General features: G+C 60.0%; 1 protein-coding gene across 1 annotated transcript; it reads right to left on the bottom strand.

Annotated features, from left to right (window-relative positions):
• Positions 1 to 235: 235 nt before the first annotated feature.
• Positions 236 to 22,105, bottom strand: ASMTL (acetylserotonin O-methyltransferase like). The gene is given in 14 exon segments (XM_045537695.1): positions 236 to 592; positions 4,422 to 4,538; positions 4,894 to 5,037; positions 5,792 to 5,849; positions 5,851 to 5,925; positions 7,424 to 7,608; positions 10,568 to 10,730; positions 12,700 to 13,066; positions 14,055 to 14,163; positions 15,279 to 15,340; positions 15,833 to 15,897; positions 18,005 to 18,052; positions 19,847 to 19,978; positions 21,941 to 22,105. Coding segments are annotated over 14 exon segments (1,959 nt in total). The 5' UTR covers positions 22,034 to 22,105; the 3' UTR covers positions 236 to 251.
• Between the last annotated feature and the right edge of the window lie 688 nt (positions 22,106 to 22,793).

Genomic DNA, 22,793 nt, shown 5'->3' with positions numbered 1-22,793 from the left:
GTTTCAGCCACGCAGCGGGGCCGAGGGCGGCCACACCTGGGAGCCACTGCAGCCAGACTGCAGTCAGGGAAACTGCCCTGAGGACCCGGCACTCACCGGCCCTTGGTACATGGCAGCTGTGACCCTGCCCAGACCAAGCACGTTGGAAGTAGGTGTCGGGGTTAGGACGTGCAGCTCAGCGGCATCGAGGGAGACTGGGAGGCTGTGGGACGGGGTCAAGGCAGCCACACACGCCCAGGCTTTTGCTCGGTTTATTCTGTCATCATGGTGACGTTGTCTCTCGTGTTAACACTGTCTGCAGACCAGCGTCTGGGGCCGGGGCCTCCCTCGGCCTGGGGACAAGGTCCACACAGTGCCGGCACTGCCCGGTCTAACCGGGCGACTCTGGTGCCCAACAGCGCGGCCAGGCCGTGCCCCATGGGGGCCACCTGCACGTCCCCGAAGCCATGCTGCTCCAGCAGGCGCCGGTAGTCGGCCACGCTCCTCTCCCGGGCCCGGGGCCGCAGCAGCGCGTCCAGACATCGTGACAGGCCGGCCCGCGCCTCTCTGTCCTCCACGTCCCCGACGGCTTCCACCAGCAAGAGGCCGGCCCCTGGGGGGAGACGCAGACAGCTGGAGCCCCGGGCAGGACCGGGACCCTCGGGGGACAGAGGGCGCTCAGGGAAGGGAGGGACCCTCGGGGGACAGAGGGAGCTCGGGGAAGGGAGGGACCCGAGTCAGGGACACGGATAGATACATGACAGATGAACACAGAGACCAGGCGGGGAGACGGAGGGAGAGACAGAGATTAGGTAGGTTAGGAAGCAAGGAGAGACAGAGAGAAATGACAGGGGTGACAAAATCAGGGGTCCCCAACGTACGGTGAGTTGCATAATTATTCCACTCTGTATTACAATGTAATAATAATAGAAATAAAGCGCACGATCAGTGGAATGTGCTTAAATCATCCCAAAACCACCCCCCCCCCACCCCCGGTCCGTGGAAAAATTATCTTCCATGAAAACGCTCCCTGGTGCCAAAGGTTGGGGACGGCTGAGGCAGATGGCAGATGAGCTAGATAAAGGGGGGGGGGTAGACGTCCCGTGAGCTGCCAAGCCCAGGGCTGTCCTGGTGCCATGGGCATGGGCAAGGCTGTGGCCCGGCCGCTCCCCGGACCGAATTCACTGCGCTCGGCAAATATGCCGGGAATTCTTCCTGAAGCACAACACGGAACCCAGGGACGAAGCCGGAGCGCCTCCAAGGTGCCCCCAGGGTTGGCACATGGCACTTGGGGAACCGACTGGTGTCCCAGGCCCCAGCTGCCGGGAGCAGGGTCAACACCTGCCACCCCCAGCCCCGGGGACAGTTTGCATGAAGACGGGACGACGTCAAGGCAGAAAGCTTTGAGCTGCGGGAAGCGTGTTGTGTGTGTGTCTCTACATGCGTGTCTGCAGTTCACCCGTGAACAACACGGGTTCATTTGTCCCTGGATTTCCTTCCGCCTCTGCCACGCCACAGACAGCAAGACCCACGGCTCCCCTTCCTCTTCCTCCTCCTCGTCAGCCCACTCAGCGTGACAGTGACACGGACGGAGACCTTTATGGTGACCCGGCTCCCCTTCACGAAGGGGACATGTGTTTCCTCTTGCTTGTGGTTTTATGACAGTTTCTTTTCCCCAGCTGACTTCATTGTGAGAATGCCGCAGGTAATGCATCTCCCGTAAAAGGAGTGTGTCACTCGACTGTTTATGTCACCGGCGAGGCCACCAGTCAGCGGTAGGCAACGGCACCTCAGCTCTGGGGAGTCAGACGTTACACGGGGGTTTCTGACTGTGCCGGGTCAGCGCCCCTCACCCCCAGTGGGTCAAGGGTCAACTGTGTGTGTATATATTTCCCCCCAAAGGGATCTGCTTTGCTGGAGGGCACTTAGGTGTCCGCAGGCTCCGGCCACAGCCTTGGGCAGCTGTTTCAGGAAGATCCTCAAACCTCAGAATCCACAAGGGGCCCCGGGTCTGGGTGGCTTTTTCAGCAGAATGAGAGGAGGGAGGTGATAGAGCCTGACACATGGTGGGTAGACGGATACATGCGTGGACAGGTGACAGATGGGTGACCGATGACTGAGAGGTGATGGGTGAATATGGACAGACAGAGCCCAGGTGGGGACAGGGAGAGAGGGAAGGAAAAAGGAAGGAGGAAGGAGGGAGGGAAGGAAGAAGGAAGAAGGAAGGAAGGAGGGAAGGAAGGAGAGAGACAGAGAGAAACAGACCCCAGGACCTCTTGAGCCCACAATCGCAGGGGAAAAGGTGGACGGAGAATCCACATCACGGGAAGAAAGTAACTTTGGGACAGTGACGGACAGGCGCGGGAGGTGGTTTATATTTGCGTTTTCCTCTTGTTTGGCTTAACCGGCGGGATCCCAGAGACGCGGGCCGCGGAGACTGTGAAATACCGGCAGGGTTTTCCCCGCCGAGTCCGAGTCTGTTCCGGGCACGTAAGTAAACACGCAGTGAACAGAGCGGGAGCGCAGCGCGTGCTCTGTTCGTTTCTGAGTCGGTTTCCAAGCCGTGGGCCTAGAGCTAGGTCGACGGGCTCCGAAGGCCCGTAGTGAAAAGCAGAGTCTCCCGTCTGGAAAGCGAGTCCGCTGTGGGCTGTGACCGTCTCGGGCTGGGGTGGCCGCGGCCGGGCTGGGGGGTGTGCCCGTCCCCGGGGTGTCAACGCCCCTTGCTTTCCCGGCACCTGTGTGTGTCTGCGGCCAATCCCCGGCGTCAGATGCGGCTTCGGGCCTCTTGGTCTGGACCTCCCGGACGGGCACCCTCCTCCCGGCACCCCGGTTTGCCGCACTGCTGGCCTCGCGCCCGCCACGGGCTCAAGGGCGTCCGCGCTCCGGCTCCACACGGCAGCGGTCAGGGCTCACGACAGCGTCCCCTGAGGGGCTGGTCTTGCCCCCGACGTCACTCCTCCCCCTTGACTGTGTCCTCCGACCCTTCTCTTACTCCTGATTTCATTTCCAACCCTTTTTTCTCCCTTTTCTTTTCCTGCCCGAGTGAAGCTTCCGTTCCCGTCGGCGCCACTCGGCCCAACGGCCTCTGTCCGTTTTTCTCTTCTCTCACTGACCAGCTCTGTCCTGGACGGACACACGGACACCGCCTTCCGCTCTCGCCGGACGCGTCCGTTCCTGTTCTCACGAATTGTCGCTTTTTTTCTCAGACCTCTGTCCGCTTGACCTTGGCCTGGGTCGGCTCCTTGGAGACGTTTCTGCACATCCCGTGAGTCCGGACGTCGGAGCCGTGGGAACTCGGGGTTGGCGGCTGCTGGCGTCTCTCGGACCGCGGAAGCCCGTCCCCGTCGGCAGTGGGGCGGGGGCTTTTGTCCTGAGCCGGGACCTTGCGGATGGCATGGCTGGCGTCCGGCAGGTTTCACGTGACCCCGTCTCTGGGCCACAGGGCACAGTGATGTGCTCAGACGTTAACCTGAGAAGGTGCTTTTTGGATAAGACGAGGGTTCCCATCCAAGGACTTGGAGTAACACAGTTTCCCGTCCAGCAGAGGTGGCCCTCGTGTCACCGGGGCACGGAAGGCTGTGACACACACCGGCCGTGGGGTCCTCCCTCCTGCCCCTCCCGTGTCCTGCTCGCTCTGTCCCGCGGCCTGAGGACAGGCGGAGGGGCTGGGCCGGCCGGACGCCCCACCCCGCACCCTCCGCGTCTGCCGTCCCGCCTGACTCCCGCGACCTCCCGCCCCGGCCCCTGGGCGCCCGGCCTTGCTCGCGGGGAGGGAAGGCTGACAGGACAGGAGGGACGGGAAGGGACGTCTGCGTCCCCGTGGGAGCCGCTTTAGGACAACTGCTGACGTCCGGGGATGGCGGAAGGCGCTGAGTATCCGCAGCCGCCCCAGCCTGGGCGTGTCCCAGGGAGCCGGCCCGGGTGCCCTGTCTGGGTTCCCCAGGCAGCCGGCACAGGGCGGCCGGGCAGTGGCCTTCGGGGAGGCGAAACGAGCCGCGTCCCCCGCCCCCGAGTGGCCTTGCCCCACACACACGTCCCCCTGTGCTGGGACAACCGGCCGACGTGTCCTCGGGAGGGAAATGGGAACAGACAGCGTCTCACTGTGAGTCCCAGCGGCACAGGGAAGCTCCTGCTGGCTCAAGGCTGGAAGTACAGATGTCCCCAGACGTCCCCCAGTCCCTACACGGCGTTTCGCCCTCGCTCTTCCCCGGAGCAGCGGCGGGCGGAGGCAGCACCGTGGTGTCCAACGCGGACCCTGAATGGCGGAACACTCCACACTTGGAGCCACCTGGGGTCCCCAGCACAGACCGTTGTCACCAGCATCCTTGACTCCAGTGCCGGCCGGGCCGAACGACTCTCTCTTTTGTTTCATCGAAAACGCTCTTGATGGATTTTTTTTTTTTTAAAGAAAGTTAACAGGAACAAGAGGGGCGTGTCCTCACCTGGCGTGTCCGCGACCCGTCGCAGCAGCGTGTGGACGCCGTCCTCCGGCCAGCCCTGCAGGACCCCCGACAGCACGTACAGCTCGGCCCTGGGCAGGCTGTCCCTGAAGACGTCACCTGGAGGGAAACGGAAGGGGACAAAGCTGTCAGGGGCAGGAGCCGCGGTCCTCGCCTCACGGAACGGGGCACGGTGCCCAAGACCCGCGTTCGGAAGGCGGGAGAGGGACTCGGGACGGAGGCGGGAGAGGCAGGGGGAGCCCGGCCAGGCACACGGACGCCACACGCCACACACAGACATGCACACACGTGTCCACACAGATGCAGACATACCGTGCACACACACATGGAAGCACACGAGGCACATACGTGCACAGACGTGTGTGCGCACACACACACAGCCGCGCACCCTGCACACGGGGACAAACGAGCCAGGCCCCATGTCCCCGACACTCAAAGACAAAGCACAATTTACCCGCCAGGAAGGTGATCCGCGCCGTCCCCGGCCCGCCGGGTTGACAGCGGGACGCGTGCTCGAGGACGTGCGGGAGGTCGAACACGGCCACCTGCAGACGCGGGTACTCGCGGGCCAGCTCTCGGGCCAGGGCGGCCGTGCAGGCTGCGGGGAAGGGGACACGCTCTGCGGGAGGGTCCCGCTGGCGCTCGCAGGGCCCCGAGGAAGCCCCAAGGTCCAACGCAGCAAAGCCAACACGCTGACGCTCGTGCTGGACAGGGAAGCCAGCCAGTGGGGACACCTCGGCTGTGCCAGAGTTGAGACCGTGTGAGCCGGTGCTGGCGAGTGAGGGTGGGCGGGGGCAGACGCGCAGGGAAACCCTTACAGCGCAGGGGTGGGGCGCTGTTCTCCTTCCTTCTGCAAAATGCAGATGCAATGGCCGGTGCTGCAGCAGCTACTCTGCGCCATGAGGACGAATGACGGGCAGGGGATGGGGACATGCAGCTGGCAGCGTGAGAGCCCTCTCAAGTCCCTGATCCCACTGCCCCCACCACAGGAAAGGCACCTGCTTCTCCAACCACTGTCCAGCAGTGGGGCCTGGGCTGGGGCAGGGTGGAGGGTGAGTGGGGCATAATGAGACCTGGTGAGAGGGGCACAGGGGCTCCACGGTCCTCCCCCACTTTAGTAGGCACCAGAAAGGGCTCTACAACCTCTAGGGGGTCCCGGGCCATCCCCAGGAACCCGCCAGAACGTGGGAACATGTGCCCAAGACCTGGGACTCACCCTGGCCCAACTTAGGTCTTTACATGTCCCACCCACAGACAGAGGCGGTTCGCGCTTGGCACGAGCAGGTCAGGTGCCCGTGGCTTGGTAAAAGGGAAGAGACGTTTGCACCCGGGTCCTGGTGGGAGCTACACACCTCCCAGGTGGCAGGCGGAGGAGAATCGGGACAGGTCGAAGGCCGTGGCCGCGGGGGCGCGCGGTCAGTGTGGCGAGGCCGTGCATGGCGCCCGTGACCCGCAGCTGGTCCTCCTTGCTCTGCAGGGGGCCGTCCTGCAAGAGACCCGGGTCTGAGCGGGTGCCGGGGCAGGCCCGGGCGTCCCACAGCACCCGGGGGCAGCTCCGTGGGGCCCTAAGGGGCGAGGCCGCGGTGGGCAGGGGGGCTGTGGGGCACAGGTGCGGCAGGCAGAGCTGCCCGTGAGGGGTGGGCCGGCCAGGCAAACCGGACCACGAAGCCGTGGGTGTCGTCCTTGGAATGACCCGGTCTGCCCCGTACCCTGCGCTGCCAGGGTCGGAGTGTCCCGGACAGCAGGGACGGTCACCCTGGGGGCTCCCATCTGCCCACGGACAGCTCACGGGAGGGAAGCCGGGGACAGAGAACCACAAGGTTCCCCACACACCCGACTCGGCCACCCTGGGCGGATCTCAGTGGCCGGCTCCTCTGAGCTGTGCCAACCCCCCGGCTGGCACCTGCCTGGCTCCCGGGAGCTCAGCCCTGTCCTCCCCTGGGGCTGCCACCAGCCGGGTCCACCCCCGAGGCCACCCCTGTGCACACGGTCTGTCCCCAGCAGGTCCATCCGGAGCCGGTCTCAGCTATGTCTGTCTCTGTCTCTCCCTCTGTTTCCCTGTCTCTGTCTCCCTGTCCCCAGACACACACACCTGCCTGAAGCCCCACCATCCCCCGGCCTCATGTCCGCACCAGGTCACACCCCACATGACCCAGCGCTCAGCCCCCCACGTGCCGGGCCAACGCTGCCCGGGAGGAGCGAGGCTGTGCCCACCCGGAGTCCCACCCAGGCCCTCGGGCACAGCCCTGCAGACCCAGCCCCGCCGCCCGCATATGGCCCCAGAGGACGCACGGCAGTCACCACGTGTCACCCTCAAGACGCTCCTCCCCGGGGAAGAGGCGGGAGGGGAGAGGTGTGGACCGTGCAAACCGTGGCCCTGAGTAAGCCAGCGTCTCTTCCATTGCCACCGAGGACAAACGGCATGAATTCCAGGCAACCAGCTGAACCCCTTTCTAGGAGGAAATTCTTTTTGTGGGTGCCGCGGGATGACAGTGGGGACCGCCAGCCCTGAGCTGTCCCAGAACAGAGTGAAGCAACAGCCGCCCGGCGTGAGATGTGAGCAGTTCATATCCAGATGACTCAGGTGTTTGACCACGAGGGCGAAATGCCTTGACTTTGCTGAACCTGACGCTGATGTGGAAGTGGGGATGGTGACAGTGTCCCCTAAGCCCCCGTAGGGCCGTGATGGGGAGTGGGAGGAGGGAGCCCAGGATGGTGCTGTCTGCCGGCCCCTCGCAAAGTGACCAGAGCTGTGGCCACTCAGTCAGCCCCAGTCCTGAGCCCCCGACATCCTCCTACCCAGACCAGCCATCTGGGATCCCCCTGAGGACTCTCGGCATCGTAAGGCAAATGCTCAGTGGCTTTCTAAGTGGCTTGAGTCATCCTCAGGCCAGAGACGGGTTCGCCAGTGACCCACAGAGCCATCCGCTCACATCCTGCAGCGAAGCCGTGCCGGGGAAAGGGAATCCCGGGACTCACACTACCTGGAACAGATCTGGCGCCGTCGTTCCCAAAGCCCCGTGATGTTGGTTGGTTCCCTCTCGAATGGCCAACTCCAGGTGCGTAAAGAGATTCCAGGTGTGCTGGTCGTTGTACATGATGAAGTCGTGCAGGGAGTGTTCGCCGTCTGACACCAGGTACAGATTGGATGACTCTGTGTTACGGTAACCTGAGGAAACGGGGACAGTCGGGTGATTTCCTAAAAAGAACACCCAAGCACCCCTCACCAAAAGGGTAAGAAACCGCCCAGCATGATTGACGTGTCAAAACAAACATCATCTATCTGACTACAGCAAACTGTACGCTTGAGTTGGCTTGATGGGGACACAGCACCGACCCAGCCCTAGCTGCCGACGGCTATGACTGTTCCCAAAGAGGCTGCATTGTCCACCTGGTCAGTGGCCACGCTACAGTTCCCAGTTCTTCCATCGAACACCAGCCTAGGTGTTGCCGTGGAGGTGTGTTGTAGGTGTGGCTAGCGCCTACGTCAGTCTGACTTTAAGTAAAGGGGGTAAACTTCCATAATGTGGGAGGGCCTCGTCCAACCCACTGAAAACCCTAAAAGCAAAGACTGAGGTTTCCTAGAGAAGAAATTCTATCTCCAAGATGGTAGCCCCGCTCCTGCCTGAGTTCTCAGCCTGCTGGCCTGCCTGGTAGATTGGGGACTGCCACCATGGTGTGAATCCTTCAAATAAATCTCCCAGTTTGTATCCGAGGGGTTCTGTTACTTGGGAGAGCCCACACTGATGCAGGGGCCTTCCCCCTCCACCCACTTCACACCCAGCTCAGCTGTCCACGGGACGCAGCCCCTAGCCTCCCTTCCAGAACACCCCCTCCTACAGAATCGGAGGCTGGGAGTCACAGGTCTTGGTGGTGGAAACCCACAGTTGTGAACAGATGGCCTCGCTCAAGTACAGCCATCAGACGTAAGAAATGGCCCTGTGTCACGTTAACAAAGAAATGGCATCACACCTACCGAGGGGCAGAAGAGCCCGTGTAGACACTTGGGAACTGTCCCAGGGCTCAAGTGGACAAAGCATTTGCAAAAGGAGTCAGAAAAAGCTTCCAAGGTGGCAGTAGTGGAAAGTCTGGATATAGAAGCTTTTCCCCACATGCAGGCGTTATTTTTAATAGGAGAATAGTACTGCAATGCCCTGGCTGAGAAAGAGGTTCTGCCCTGGATGCTCCAAATGCTAAGGATGTTGTCGTACATCTCTGTGTGAAGGGCAACAATTCTGGCCTCCACCAGGAGGCCCTTTGCCTTCCCAAGCTGCTCAGGGAGCAGGGCATGTACCCTCTGCTGTAGGACCATATGGAAGAGGTCTGTTCAATTCAGCAAAGAGATATTGTCATCCATGCAACCACCCACCCATCCACTCATCCATTCATCCATCCTCCCATCCATCCATCCATCTATGAATCTACCCATCCATCCACCCACCCATCCACTCATCCATTCATCCATCCTCCCATCCATCCATCCATGAATCTACCCATCCATCCACCCACCCATCTATGCAACCATTCACCCATCCATCCACTCACCCAACCACATCCACCCATCCATGCTATCATTTATCCATCCATCCACTCATCCAACTATCCACCCTCCCATCCATTCATCCATCCACTCATCTATCCATCCATCCATCCACCCACCCATCTACCCCTCCATCCTTCTACTCATCCATCCACGCATCCATCCACCTACACATCCATTCATTCATCCACCCATTCATGCTTTCACCCACTATCCTTTCTCCCATCCACGCACCCACCCATCTACGCACCCATCCATCCACCCACTCACCCACCCACATCTACCCCATCCATCCTTTCACCCTCTGCCCATCAAACCATCCATCCATCTACCCATTCATCTATCCATCCATCCATCCATACATACATACATACATACATACATATATACTTTCACCCACCCATTCATCCATCCACCCGTCTATCCTTTCACCCATCCACCCACCCATCCATCTATCCACCCACCCCTCTATCCATCCATCCATCCACATATCCATTCATCCATCCATCCATCCATCCACCAATCCATCCATCTACACATCCATTCATCCACCCACCCATTCACCCTTTTTCCCATCCACCCATCCACCCATCTATGCATCCATCCATCCATCCATTCACCAAGCCACATCCACCCCATCCATCCTTTCACCCTTCTACCCATCAAACCATCCATCCATACATACATACCTACTTTCACCCATCCATTCATCCATCCACCTGTCCATCCTTTCACCCATCTATCCACCCACCCATCTATCCATCCACCCTTTCATCCTTCTATTCGTCCATCCATCAGTCTACGCATGTATCCACCCATCCACCTGCCTACATACCACCCATCCATCTACCTACCCACCCATCCACCCATGCATCTGTCTCTCCACCTATTCATCTACCCATCTCACCATCCATCTATCTGTGTATCTATGAGCTCTACTGATTATTGATCTGTCTATGTATCTACCACCTATCAATGACAGTGGTTCCTAACTGGGCGATTTTGCCCCCTGAAACACTTGGCAAATTCTAGAGACACTGTGGTTGCTATGATTAGATGACAGGTGCTCCTGGTATCTGGTGGGTGGAGCCCAGGGATGCTGTGCCACACCCCACGGCACACAGGATGTCCCCACCACAGAGAGTCGTCCAGCCTGAAATGTCACTTGTGCTGACGTTGAAAAGGCTGCCTTGGCATGGAAGACTCTTCTCACCTCTGTGTCCATCACCTGTCACCTCTCTATGTCACCCACCTACGTGGATATGTCTGTGCATTTACCATGTCTGAATCTGCCCATCCACCCACCACGTACGTCTATCAAAATAGAGAAGTAAATGGTGTGAACGTATACGTTTGCGTGTGTGCCCTACTGGCTCTTGTTCTCGGGAGAACCCGCTCTGAGACCACAACCCGTGGTCTAGTCTCTGTCTCACCATCCTCTGCCTCTCACCCTTTTGGGGGAGAAACATTCCCGATGGACGGACGGTCTGGCCACCCCACCCTCTCCTGCCTCGGTGCCAGGCCACCCTCACTTGGTGACTTCCTCCCGCCTGCAAAGAGTGTCGCAGACGCTGACACGCCCTGTCACCTTGCTCGGACTTCTGCAGGAGCCCCAGGGTGGCACAGGCGTCCAGGAGCCTTTCTGTCCCACACACAGAGGCGTCCACTTTGCCGGCAACGTCCACAGCCTTCCGGGACGCCTCGTCCCTCAAGAAGTCAAACAGCTTCAGTTTGCACGCGGTGAACAGGGCCTGTGCGTGAGACACGAGGCGGTGAGACTCGGGCGGGGACCTGTCAGGTCCTCCCTTCTCCCACAGACCCCGGACACGGAGGCCCAAACCGTCAGAACCATTTCACTTGTCAACTGAGCTTTCTTCTGCAGAGGACAGCGTGGAGCCACAGGGGCTGGTCCTCGGTGAAAACAAGGCGTACACAAGGTAAGAGCTCATCGGGGAATGCTACGCAGGAAAACGGCGCCTCGGGAGAAAAACCCACGTGCTGCTCTTATGGGCTGAACTATGTCTCCTCCCAGAACCGTATGCCGAAGCCCTGACCCCCAGGACCTCAGACTGGGGCTGTGTTTGGAGACAGGTCTGTAAAGAGGTGATTAACTTAAAATGAAGCTACTTAGGGTGGGCCCTGATCCAACAGGACTGATGTTCTTCCAAGGGGAGATCAGGGGCTCCCAGCCCCTTCTCGGAGCCTGTCCCCAGGCACACGGAGACCCCACGCCACTCAGCACACCTGTCCTCCCATGACAGCAAAAACCTTCATGCCCGCTCTTGCCCTGAGACGTAAAACCCTCCTCTGACGCCTGCAGGTTACGTGAAAGGCCCAGTGCTGTGCCGTGTGTGCTCCACGCGACAGGGTGATGGAGGGTCCTGGGGCTGCCCGGGCTCCCCCTGCCCCCGGGTTCGGTGGCATCTGAACCTGGCTGCCCGGACTGCTGCCTGGTCTGCCCTCCAGGCCAGGCGGGACCACAGAACTGCTCAGCCTGTCGGACAGCAGCGTCCTGGGCTACAGGTGCCCCGTTTAATGATGACTTTTAGGGAAATGAGAGAAATTGAGGTGCAGTGTGCCCTGACCACCTCATACCGCCTCGTCACTAGATGTTGTGTCTCCTGACAGTGAGACCACGGAGAGTGGCCCTGCTACCCCGTCTCCCCCGGCCTGTGCCCCCTGCACCATGCACCCTACCTCTGCTCCCCGAGGGACACCCCTGCACAGCCCCCAGCAGGGAGAGCCACACCCCTCCTCCGTCTGCCCCTGGGAGCCCAGAGCTGCAGGAGGAGGAGGAGGAGGAGGAGGAGGAAGGCTAGAGCTCTAGTGTCCTCCAGGTATAGGAAACCACGGGGCTACCGCTGCCCAGCGACCCCAGAGCAGAGAAGGCAGAGACTGCCGGGATGGACGGGCTCTGATACAATGCACTCCCCAGCCTGCCAGGCTGCCTGGGCGCTGCTCGTACGCGTCAATAACCGGCTGCCCACATCTGTGACCACGCGGGATGGACGCAGAGGCTGCAGCCAGATGGGAACAGGAGCCCGTGAGCTCCGAGCTGGGCCTGCTGGTTCCTGCTGCACCCAGGATGCCCTCCTGCTCGGACAGCTGCCCGGGGTCATGAGGTCACAGGGCATGAAGACACACACCCTGACCCTGTCTGCTCTCCAGTCACGTGGTGAGTGGGGTGAAGTCCACCTGCTGCCCGGCCAGCGGGCGTCAGGGAACCCCGAGGTTGATGTGCCATCAGCACCACAGCGTGGCCCCCGCTGGGGTCACCTGAGACCCGCGCACCCTCAGAACCACACTGGGACTGTGGCCAGGCCCCCAGCATGCCCCACGGCACAGCGTGGCCACACACGCTGCTGGGAACCTAACCACGGAAGTCGCTCTCTCTGCACCAAGCCACTTAGCAAAGGACACTCCAATGACAGTGTCCCCCTAAGAGACAGCAGCGGAGACACAGACAAAGAGGAGAAGCCACGTGGAGACGAAGGCAGAGGCTGGAGTGACGCGGCCACAAGCCCAGGGACGCCTGGAGCCCCCAGGAGCTGGGAGAGGCAGGAAGGAGCCTCCCCTGGAGCCTGCGGAGGGAGCGCGGCCCCGAGACCCCTGCGTCTCACACTCCTGGGCTCCGGGACTGGGAGACCATGAATCCCTGTTGTTTTAAGTCACCAGGTTTTGGTCATTTGCTATGGTGGCCCCAGGGACAGACACGGGTACCTTCGATGCTTTGAAGCCGTCTATCAGTTCGAGAAGGTCCGCTGGGAACGGGGGTGGCTCCGCCGTCCTGGAACCGTCGGCCTTGGGTGTGGCCCCTGCCTGCCGGTCACCGCCGGCCGCCGCCTCCCTCTGCCCAGGCTCCGAGCCGCCGGCCTCCACGTCGCTCAGGTTCTCGAAGGTGTCCACGGGCGGGATGGAGTCCTGGCTGGCCCGCGGCAGGTCCTCCCGGCGGGGCGGGTAGTACAGCTCCACCAGCTTCTTGCAGAAGCGGTTCAGCGGGAAGCCCACCACGTTCAGGAAGTCGCCGCGGATGTGCTCCACCAGCATGCCGCCCAGCGCCTGGATCCCATAGCCGCCGGCCTTGTCCCTGCGCGGAGACGGCAGGGTCAGAACCGGCTTCGTCGGACGGGGCGTCTAGGGCTGGGGCTACACGATCGATCGGACGGACGTGAGGATTACAGCGGGTCCGGCCAGCGCTAGCCCTGGGTGGCTTCATATTGAGGAGGTCGGTGCCAGGCTGAAGGTCAACTTTATATATATTTAACATGTGTGACGTTTCGATAGACGTGCACACTGTGGAATGATTCCATCAAGCCCGTCACCCTATTCCTGACATTGCATCAATATCCTTTTTTTTTTGTACTGAGAACACTTACGATCTACTCCCTCAACCATTTTCTTCCCCCCCCCTTTTTTTTGAGATAGGGTCTTGCTCTGTCACCCAGGCTGGAGTGCAGTGGCATCATCACAGCTCACTGCAGCCTCCAACTCCTGGGCTCAAGCGATCCTCCTGCCTCAGCCTCCCCTGCAGCTGAGACTACAGGTGCACACCACCGTACCCAGCTGATTTTTCTATTTTTAGTAGAGATGGGGTCTTGCTCTTGCTCGGGCTGGTCTTCAACTCCTGGCCTCAGGTGATCCTCCTGCCTGGGCCTCCCAGAGTGCTGGGATTGCAGACGTGAGCCACCATGCCCGGCCTCAAGCATTCTCAAGAACACAATCCATCGTTATTAATTATGGTCGCCAGGCTGTATGATACGTCTCCTGAACGTCTTCTTCCTAACTGAAATGTTGCACTCTTTGGCCAACATCTCCAAACCCTGCCACCCCCTGCCACCCTATTCTCCTCTCTGTTTCTGGAAGATCAACTGTTTTAGATTCCACATAGAAGGGACAACATGTGGCACTTGTTTTTCCGTGCCGGGCTTATTTCACTGAATGTCCCCTGGGTTTATCCATGCTGTCACAAATGACAGGATTTCCCTTTTGCCTTGAAGGCTGAGAGTACCCCACCGTGCACACGTGGCCGGGGTCCCACACATGGCCAGGGCCCCACCAACATCCCCGAGACTCACATGGGCTCCCCGCTGTGGATGTATTCCCAGAGCAGCTCCTCGGACAGCTCCGAGAACTTCACCGTCGTTTCCTCGTAGAACTCGGAGACCTCGGCGTCCAGCTGGCCGTCTGCAAGGACAAAGTCCTGGAGGTGAGGATGCACCTGCAGGTGGGTCTGCGGGGACAACACCCCACACCAGCTGTCCTGGGGTGAAGTGTCTCCCCCCAATTCACATCCACGTGGAACTTGGGAAGGGGAGCTCATTTGGAAAGAGGGTCTTCGCAGATGTAGTTAAGAGAAGGGTCTTGAGAGACACCATCCTGGATCAGGGAGGGCCCTAAACCCAGTGACAAGTGTCCCCCTAAGAGACAGCAGAGGGGACGCAGACGCAGAGGAGAAGCCACGTGGAGACGGAGGCAGAGGCTGGAGTGACGCGGCCACAAGCCCAGGGACGCCTGGAGCCCCCAGGAGCTGGGAGAGGCAGGAAGGAGCCTCCCCTGGAGCCTGCGGAGGGAGCGCGGCCCCGAGACCCCTGCGTCTCACACTCCTGGGCTCCGGGACTGGGAGACCGTGAATCCCTGTTGTTTAAGCCACTAGTTTGTGGTCATTTGTGAGCCACATATGAGCCAGGTATTAGAAAGGTCTGAGCTGTGGTTGGGACGTGAGAGAAAAGTGGGAAGGGAAGCGTCCGGTGGCCCCGTATTCACCGGGCGGCAGCTGTTTCTCCCCCAACATGCCCAGCACGGACCAGAGAGGGTCCAGGGGCCCCGACATCTGCCGCCCACAGTGGCTGTGACATAGGAGCACCAGGGCCAGGGGCTCAGACTGCCCCAACTTCAACATCTGTCAAAGTCACTAAAAATAGTTCGTCAATGTTTTCATTCATTTTTTTAAAAACTCTTTTCTTGTGGCATAACTCACAGCCACAGGCGTCCGACCCAAAAGGCCTCAAAAGAAATATGTGTAAGGGTCGCATGGGACGGACTATTTTAAATTGACATGTAATAACTGTACAGCAGGTTGGCATCAGAAGCATCCTGCGTGAGTCCAAGGTAAACTGCATGTTTTCATCTTACCTGGACGCGTCCAGGTCGGACGACAACTTTCCCCGGCAGGATGTGAGCGAGGCGCCCGGTGGCGGTGGGCGCTCGGACTCCGACAAAGCCCCAGGGTCCCCCCCAGTCCGCCGCGTGCCCCGATCCCTGGGGTGGGGCCGGTGAATCCCGCGGGTGGCGCTGGTTACCTTTGCTGCTGCAGTGCACGATGGCCACACCTGTGAACACGCTGTGCTCCTTCCCGCTCAGCCTGCAAGACACAACCGCGCCGTCTCACCTGGGGCTACAAAGAGAGTTCCCGGAAACCGAGGAGGCCGGGCCTTTCCGGTAGGGGTCTGCCCTGTGTCCTGGGACCAAATGACATGCCAGCTCTGGCCAGCTGGGAGGACGGGGCACAGCCAACGTCCGGCAGCACCAAAGGTTGGGTACGGGCGTGGGGCAGTCTGGGGTCAGTGCCGTGGAACCCGGCTGAGCACCACCTCCCCACCCCGTGAGCACGAGCTCAGATGCACAGAGCTCCCCCGGGGAGGTGGCCAGACATGACGGCCGCCCTGGGGCCCAGAACACAGCAGACGGGCGTGAGCAGGACCCAGAGTGCAGACGGCTTGAGACGGGGGTCAAGGCTCACGGCCCACTGGCTCCGTCCTCCTGTCCCAGGGACGGGCGACCTGCAGCCCGATGCCCGAGGTGTCCAGACTCAGCGCTGCGGCTGGGAAGGCCCCGAGGCCGCGTGGGTGCCCACCTGGACAGCATCCTGTAGGCGTCCTGCTTGTCCGCCGGCTTCTCCAGGATGAGCCCCGACACCGCCTGGGGGGGACAGGTGCTCAGCGCGTCGGTCCCCGCCCCCAGGCCACACCTGTCACAGCCCCACCGCCACTTTTAAGAAGTCAGTCCTGCCGTGGACGTGGAGTGCACACACCACGCACCTCGCCGGCTATTTTAGAGTGAGCAACTCAGGGGCATTCACCACCGTGTCATGTGACCCCCACCTCTGTCTACTTCCAGAACGTTCTCAGCACCCCAAAAGGAGACGCTATACCCACGAGCAGCCCCTCCCCAGCCCCTGGTGACGGGGATGCCACTTTCTGTCTCGGTGCAATTGCCCGGTGTGGACAGCTCATGTAAATAGCGTCCTAGATGGAATTTCGTGGCTGGCGTCTCTCACGGAACTTCACGCCTGCAAGCTTCATCCACGTTATAGCCGGAGTCAGAGCCTCCCTCCTTTTCCGTAATGTTCCATCGTCTGGACAGGCCACATCCCGGTCATCCACTCACCTGGGCGGACACGTGGGGTGTGGGCAGCTTTCGGCGGCTGTGGACAAGTTTCTGTTTGAACCCCTGCGGTCAGTTCTTTTGGGTTGATGCCTAGGAGGACGTGCAGCATCTGCTCGGGCTGCCAGAACAGAGCCCCACAGACCCGGCGGCTTAAACCACAGACATGTGTCCTCTCCTGTCCTGCAGGCTGGAAGTCCCAGATCCAGGGGTCTCAGGGCTGGGCCCTCCCGAGGCCTCTCTCCTGGGCGTGTAGACGCCGTCTTCTCCCTGTGTCCTCACAGGGTCGTCCCTCTGTGTGTGTCTGTGTCCTCGTCTCCTCTGCTTATAAGGACACCAGTCCTGTTGGATCAGGGCCCACCCTAGTGCCTCAGTTTACCTCAGTCACCTCGTTTAAAGACACGTCTCCAAACACAGCCCCAGTCTGAGGTCCTGGGGGTCAGGGCCTCAACGATTCCACCCATAATGGCAGAATTGCTGGGTCACAAGGTAATTCCATATTTAAGCTTTTGAGGAACCTGCATTTTCAGTTTTTAACTTCCATAGAGCCAGGTGTGGTGGCGCATGCCTGTAGTCCCAGCTACTCGGGAGGCTGAGGCAGGAGGATGGCTTGAGCCCAGGAATCGGAGGCTGCAGTGAGCTATGATTGCACCACCGCACTCCAGCCTGGGCAGCAGAGCAAGACCCTGTCTGGAAAGGAAGGAAGGAAGGAAGGAAGGAAGGAAGGAAGGAAGGAAGGAAGGAAGGAAGGAAGGGAAGGAAAGAAAGGACTCTCATGGAGACTTCTTCCCCCATTCGCCAGAAACAGGGTTTCCTTCCTGCCGGCAGGCACACGGGTACCACGGACTTTAGCCACACAGAGAGAGCAAATGTGCAGCCCCTTGCAATGGAGCCCAACCTCCCCGGGCCAGGCTTGCTGTAAACCGGCTGGGAGAGGGGCTTGGACGCAGGTGGCTCCAGCTCGGCAGAGAAGCGGGAGGTCGGCTCGCACGCACAGCACACTCCTCAGCGTCCAAACACACCCTGTGGGTAGCATGGCACCTTGCAGAAGCTACGTCCGACACGTAACCCCTGGCACCTCGGACCGTGGCCTTACTTGGAAATGGGGTCTTTGCAGATGTCACTAGTTAAGGTGAGGTCAGACGTGAGCAGGGTGGGCTCCAGAGCCACAGAGGGGGGACGTATCAGAAGAGGGAAGTTTGGACGCAGACAGGCACAGGGGAGAGAAGACTGCGTAAAGATGGGGGCACAGACTGGGGTGATGCAGCGGCCACAAGCCAAGGATTGCCGGAAGCCACCGGAAACGGGAGAGAGACTGGAACAGACTGTCCCTCAGAGCCTCAGGAAGGATGCAGCAGTCCTGCCAATACTTTAATTTCGGACTTCTGTCCCCGTCCGACACCCCGAGAGAGTCTATTTCTGTTGTTCGAGCCACCCGGTGTGTGGCACTGTGTCATGTCGGCTCCAGGAACGGCGACACGGCAACCACACAGCGAATGCATCCCGTGCCCGGGGGGGGGGGGGGGGGGGGGGGCGGTTACCGGCTCCGCGAGGCCACACCGCCTCGGTGAGGGTCTGAAACAAGCTGCCCCCCGCAAGAACACACAAACCGAACTGGAGGCCGGACAGGAGGAAGACTTACCACGATGGTGTCTGCGCCGATGACCACGTCAGGGGTCCGGAGGTCTTTCTGCAAGACAGCCACCCTCAGACTCAGAAGGGACGTCCCCGTGCGTCTCACACACACCCTGTCACTTCATACTGCGGGCGTGAAAAAGCATCGCTGGGACTTTGGGACGGGCTGACCTCGGACGGCGATTCTGGGACCGTGAGGGCCCCAGCAGGGACGCGAGTGTGTCTCCGCGGTGGCCCCCGCCCCGCAGGTGCCAGAGCGTGGCCAGAGTGTGCGCAAGACCGGGGCCCACTGGGGCTGCGTGGTCAGGCGTCGGGGACGGTGACCTGCCCGGCACTCCCGCAGCAGCCAGTCAGCACCGCCGGGAACTGTTCACACTTGTTCCGTGGTGTTTGTATTCTTTCACGGGGGTGCGGCTGGTACAGTTCCCGTTAAGGCTGATCTGGGGCCCAAACCCTCCCTGAGCGACCCTGAATTATGGCCAGGAGGTTTTGACCCACTCGATGTACCAGCCAAAGGTACTTAAGATGATAAAAGAAATCCAAGTTGAAAATTAAACCCTGGGGCCGAACACACTCTTGTGAAACATGCACACAACCTTGGCCTTGCTTTGCACCTAAATATGAGTCTTACCAAGTATGTCATCACCAAAAAGCAACCATCGCGACTCATTTATCCATAACGATACTTACACTGTAGCATTAACTCTAACGTATCTATTATATGAATTGCAATGCTATGTCACATTGTAGCACACAGTAACAGATGAGCTACATTAATCCTATACCCTAAATCAGGGGTCCCCAACCTACGGTGAGTTGTATCATTATTTCATTATGTTACAATTTAATAATAAAAGAAATAAAGTGCACGATAAATGTAATGCGCTTGAATCATCCCGAAACCACCCCCATGCTCCCCGGTGCCTGCAAAAATTATCTTCCATGAAAACAGTCCCTGGTGCCAAAAAGGCTGGGGACCACGGCCGTAAATGATACTATTAACAATGTATCACATTAGAACAAATACTAACATTAATATAGAAGATACATTAATTTTACATTGTAACTGATATTATGTTAATTGCAATAGTATATTACAAAATACATAGTAACAGATAAGCTACATTAATGCTATACCCCAAATGACAGTACTATATTAATTATAATAGTATGTTACATGGTAGCACATAGTAACCGATAAGCTACCTAATTCTATAAATGATACTATTACATTAATTGCAATAATATATTGCATAGTAACACAGTAATAAGCCATATTAATTCTACATCATAAATGATACTATATATTACATTATAACACCTAGTGATAGATAAGGCCCATTAATTCTATGTTGTAAATAATACATTAATTAAAATAGTATATTATATTATAACATAAGTGGCATTAATTGCATATTATAACTGAGATTTACTTATAGCCTTAATATTAAAAACCTGGACTGGGCTCAGTGGCTCACGCCTGTAATCCCAGCACTCTGGGAGGCTGAGGTGGGACGATCGCTTGAGCTCAGGAGTTCAAGACCAGCCTGAGCAAGAGCGAGACCCCATCTCTACTAAAAATAGAAAGAAATGATCTGGACAGCTAAAAATATATACAGAAAAAAATTAGCCGGGCATGGTGGCGCATGCCTGTAGTCCCAGCTACTCAGGAGGCTGAGGCAGGAGGATTGCCTGAGCCCAGGAGTTTGAGGTTGCTGTGAGCTAGGCTGACGCCATGGCACTTTAGCCCAGGCAACAGAGCAAAACTCTGTCAAAAAAAACAAAACAAAACAAAAAACCTGAAAACCCTCTCGTAGCAAAAGAACTTTGGAGGAAGAGGGTCGCTTGCCTGGTGCATCCTGTTGGCCACCTCCAGGGCCTTCTGCCTGGCAGTCTCCATGGCGTACGCGTACGGGGTGGAGAACGAGGCTTTGTCCAGCTTCTCTTTAAACCTGGAAGGAACCACCTCAAACCTCAGACCCTGCAAGAGAAGAAAAGGGGTCTAGCAGGGTGACACAGGAACCCAAGAGCACTGAAAGGAAGGTGCAACATTTGCAGAAAACGTGTTTTTTCCTACACTCTCGCACCCTCCCCCTGGCAGCGACTGGGTCCGTTGGCTTGGCTTTTACTACATGCCCACGCCCGGTTAGGGCCCGCCCAGGGACTGACCCTGGGCCCGGCCCACGTAGACCTGCAGGGAGGAGGCTGGGAACCAAGAGGCTGCAGGGGAGTATTGATTGGGGCAAGGGGCACAGCGCCAGGGAGGTCAGAGGGCTCCCAGGGGGCACGGAAGGTCAGGGCAGCCAACGAAAAGGGCTCTGCACACACAAAATTCAACAGAATTCCAGTAATGGTGGTGGCATCGTGGTCCACTAACACACAGGGACAGACAACAGTCCCTGGGGAGGCCCGTGTGAGTCTGGGGTACAGGAAGGTGGACCTCAGTCATGGTGGGGTAATAGCACTAGTGAGGACCCCACGCCCCACCAGCACCCTAGGTGGGGGTCTGCACCTGCGTGTCACTAGGTCCCTGGGACCCCATTCCCTGGACCCCAAATCACATAGTCCCCTTCCCTACAGCCCCGAGATCACCTGAAGCCCTTCCCTGCAGCTGGCAGACCCCCACCCCAGCTAGGCCCCCGTCGCTAGGCCCCCACCCGGGCCACCAGGTCTGTCCCTGTCACTAGTGGTCACTAGGTCCCTCCACCCCGGTCACTAGTGCTCACTCGGCTCCCAGACTGGTCACTTGTGGTCACTAGGCCCCCACCCCGGTCACTAGCAGTCACTTGGCCCCTATACTGGTCACCTGTCACCAGGCTCCCACCCTGGTCCCTAGGCCTCCCCTGGTCACTGGTTCCTCCAGCCCAGTCACTAGCAGTCACTCGGCCCCCATGCTGGTCACTAGTGGTCACTAGTCCCCCACCCTGGTCAGCATGCCCCCACCTGGGTCACTAGGTCTCCCCTGGTCCCTAGCGGTCACTAGGTCCCTCCACCTTGTCACTTGTGGTCACCAGGTCCCCACCCTGGTCCCTAAGCACTCACCCCGGTTACTGGGTCTCTCCCGGTCACTAGCAGTCCCTAGGTCCCTCCACCTGGTCACTAGCAGTCACCAGGCCCCCACCCTGGTCCCTAAGCACTCACCCCGGCTACTGGGTCTCTCCCGGTCACTAGCAGTCCCTAGGTCCCTCTACCCTGGTCACTAGCAGTCACCAGGCCCCCACCCTGGTCCCTAAGCACTCACCCCGGCTACTGGGTCTCTCCCGGTCACCAGCGGTGCCTAGGTCCCTCTACCCTGGTCACTAGCAGTCACCAGGCCCCCACCCTGGTCCCTAAGCACTCACCCCGGCTACTGGGTCTCTCCCGGTCCCTAGCGGTCACTAGGTCCCTCCACCTGGTCACTAGCAGTCACCAGGCCCCCACCCTGGTCCCTAAGCACTCACCCCGGCTACTGGGTCTCCCCTGGTCCCTAGCGGTCACTAGGTCCCTCTACCCTGGTCACTAGCAGTCACCAGGGCCCCACCCTGGTCCCTAAGCACTCACCCCGGCTACTGGGTCTCTCCCGGTCACCAGCGGTGCCTAGGTCCCTCTACCCTGGTCACTAGCAGTCACCAGGCCCCCACCCTGGTCCCTAAGCACTCACCCCGGCTACTGGGTCTCTCCCGGTCACTAGCAGTCCCTAGGTCCCTCCACCTGGTCACTAGCAGTCACCAGGCCCCCCACCCTGGTCCCTAAGCACTCACCCCGGCTACTGGGTCTCTCCCGGTCACCAGCGGTGCCTAGGTCCCTCTACCCTGGTCACTAGCAGTCACCAGGCCCCCCACCCCGGTCACCAGCGGTGCCTAGGTCCCTCCACCTGGTCACTAGCAGTCACCAGGACCCCACCCCGGTCACCAGCGGTCACTGTCCGCCATCCCGGCCCGCACCGCCCCCCGCGCCCGCGCACCGCGTTGCTGAGGATCTCGCGGCGCCGGGGGGACGCGCTGGCCAGCACCACGCGCTTCTGCAGCAGCTTCCCGATCACCGGGCACAGCGCCATGGCAACGCGGACCCCGACACTCGGAGACCCCGGACCGGCGCCCGGCGCAGGCGCACTGCCGCTCGCGCAGGAAGGAAGGGGCGGGGCGGGGCTTCCACGGGGCGGGGCGGACCGCCGCGCCCGGGCCACGCCCACCCCAGACCACGCCCCTGCCCCGTCCTCCCGCCGCTGGAGAGCCCCGCCCCGTCTAAGCCCCGCCCCACTCCTCCCCTCGCCCCGCCCACGAGGCAGCCGCTCTCCCGCCCCGCCCGCGGGGACGTTCTGCGCCTGCGGGGCTGGAGGGAGGCGCGGGCGGGTTCCCGAGCTCGCGGGGACCCACGCGCAGATGTGGGGGTCCCCTTGGGCCTGGTGGGAGTACAGACGTGGGGTTCCCTGCGTGCGCGGTGGGGGGCGCACATGTGGGGGTCCCCGCGGTTGGTGAGGAAGCAGACATGGGGGCCCCTGCAGGAGTTGGGGGTGCACACATGGGGGCCCCCGCGGGGGCGGTATGGGGTGCAGATTGCAGGGTTCTCGGGGACGCTGTGGGGGCGCAGACCTGGGGGTCCCCGCGGGCGCGGTGGGGAGCCCATACTTTGGGGTCCCCCGGGAGGTGCAGGGCACAGACATGGGGGTCCCCGTGGACACTGGGGAAGCAAACATGGAGGGGTCCCTGCGGGAGTTGGGGTGCAGTCCTGGGGGGCTCCTGTGGGTGCTGTGGGGGGCGCAGACATGGGGGTCCCTGCAGGTGGTAGGGGGCACAGACATGAGGGGATCCCCGCGC

This window comes from Lemur catta, chromosome X, assembly GCF_020740605.2.
Source record: "Lemur catta isolate mLemCat1 chromosome X, mLemCat1.pri, whole genome shotgun sequence".
In the NCBI taxonomy this organism is placed as follows: domain Eukaryota; kingdom Metazoa; phylum Chordata; class Mammalia; order Primates; family Lemuridae; genus Lemur; species Lemur catta.
Note: the sequence above shows the minus strand (reverse complement) of the source record. Positions and strands in the feature narration are given on the sequence as shown.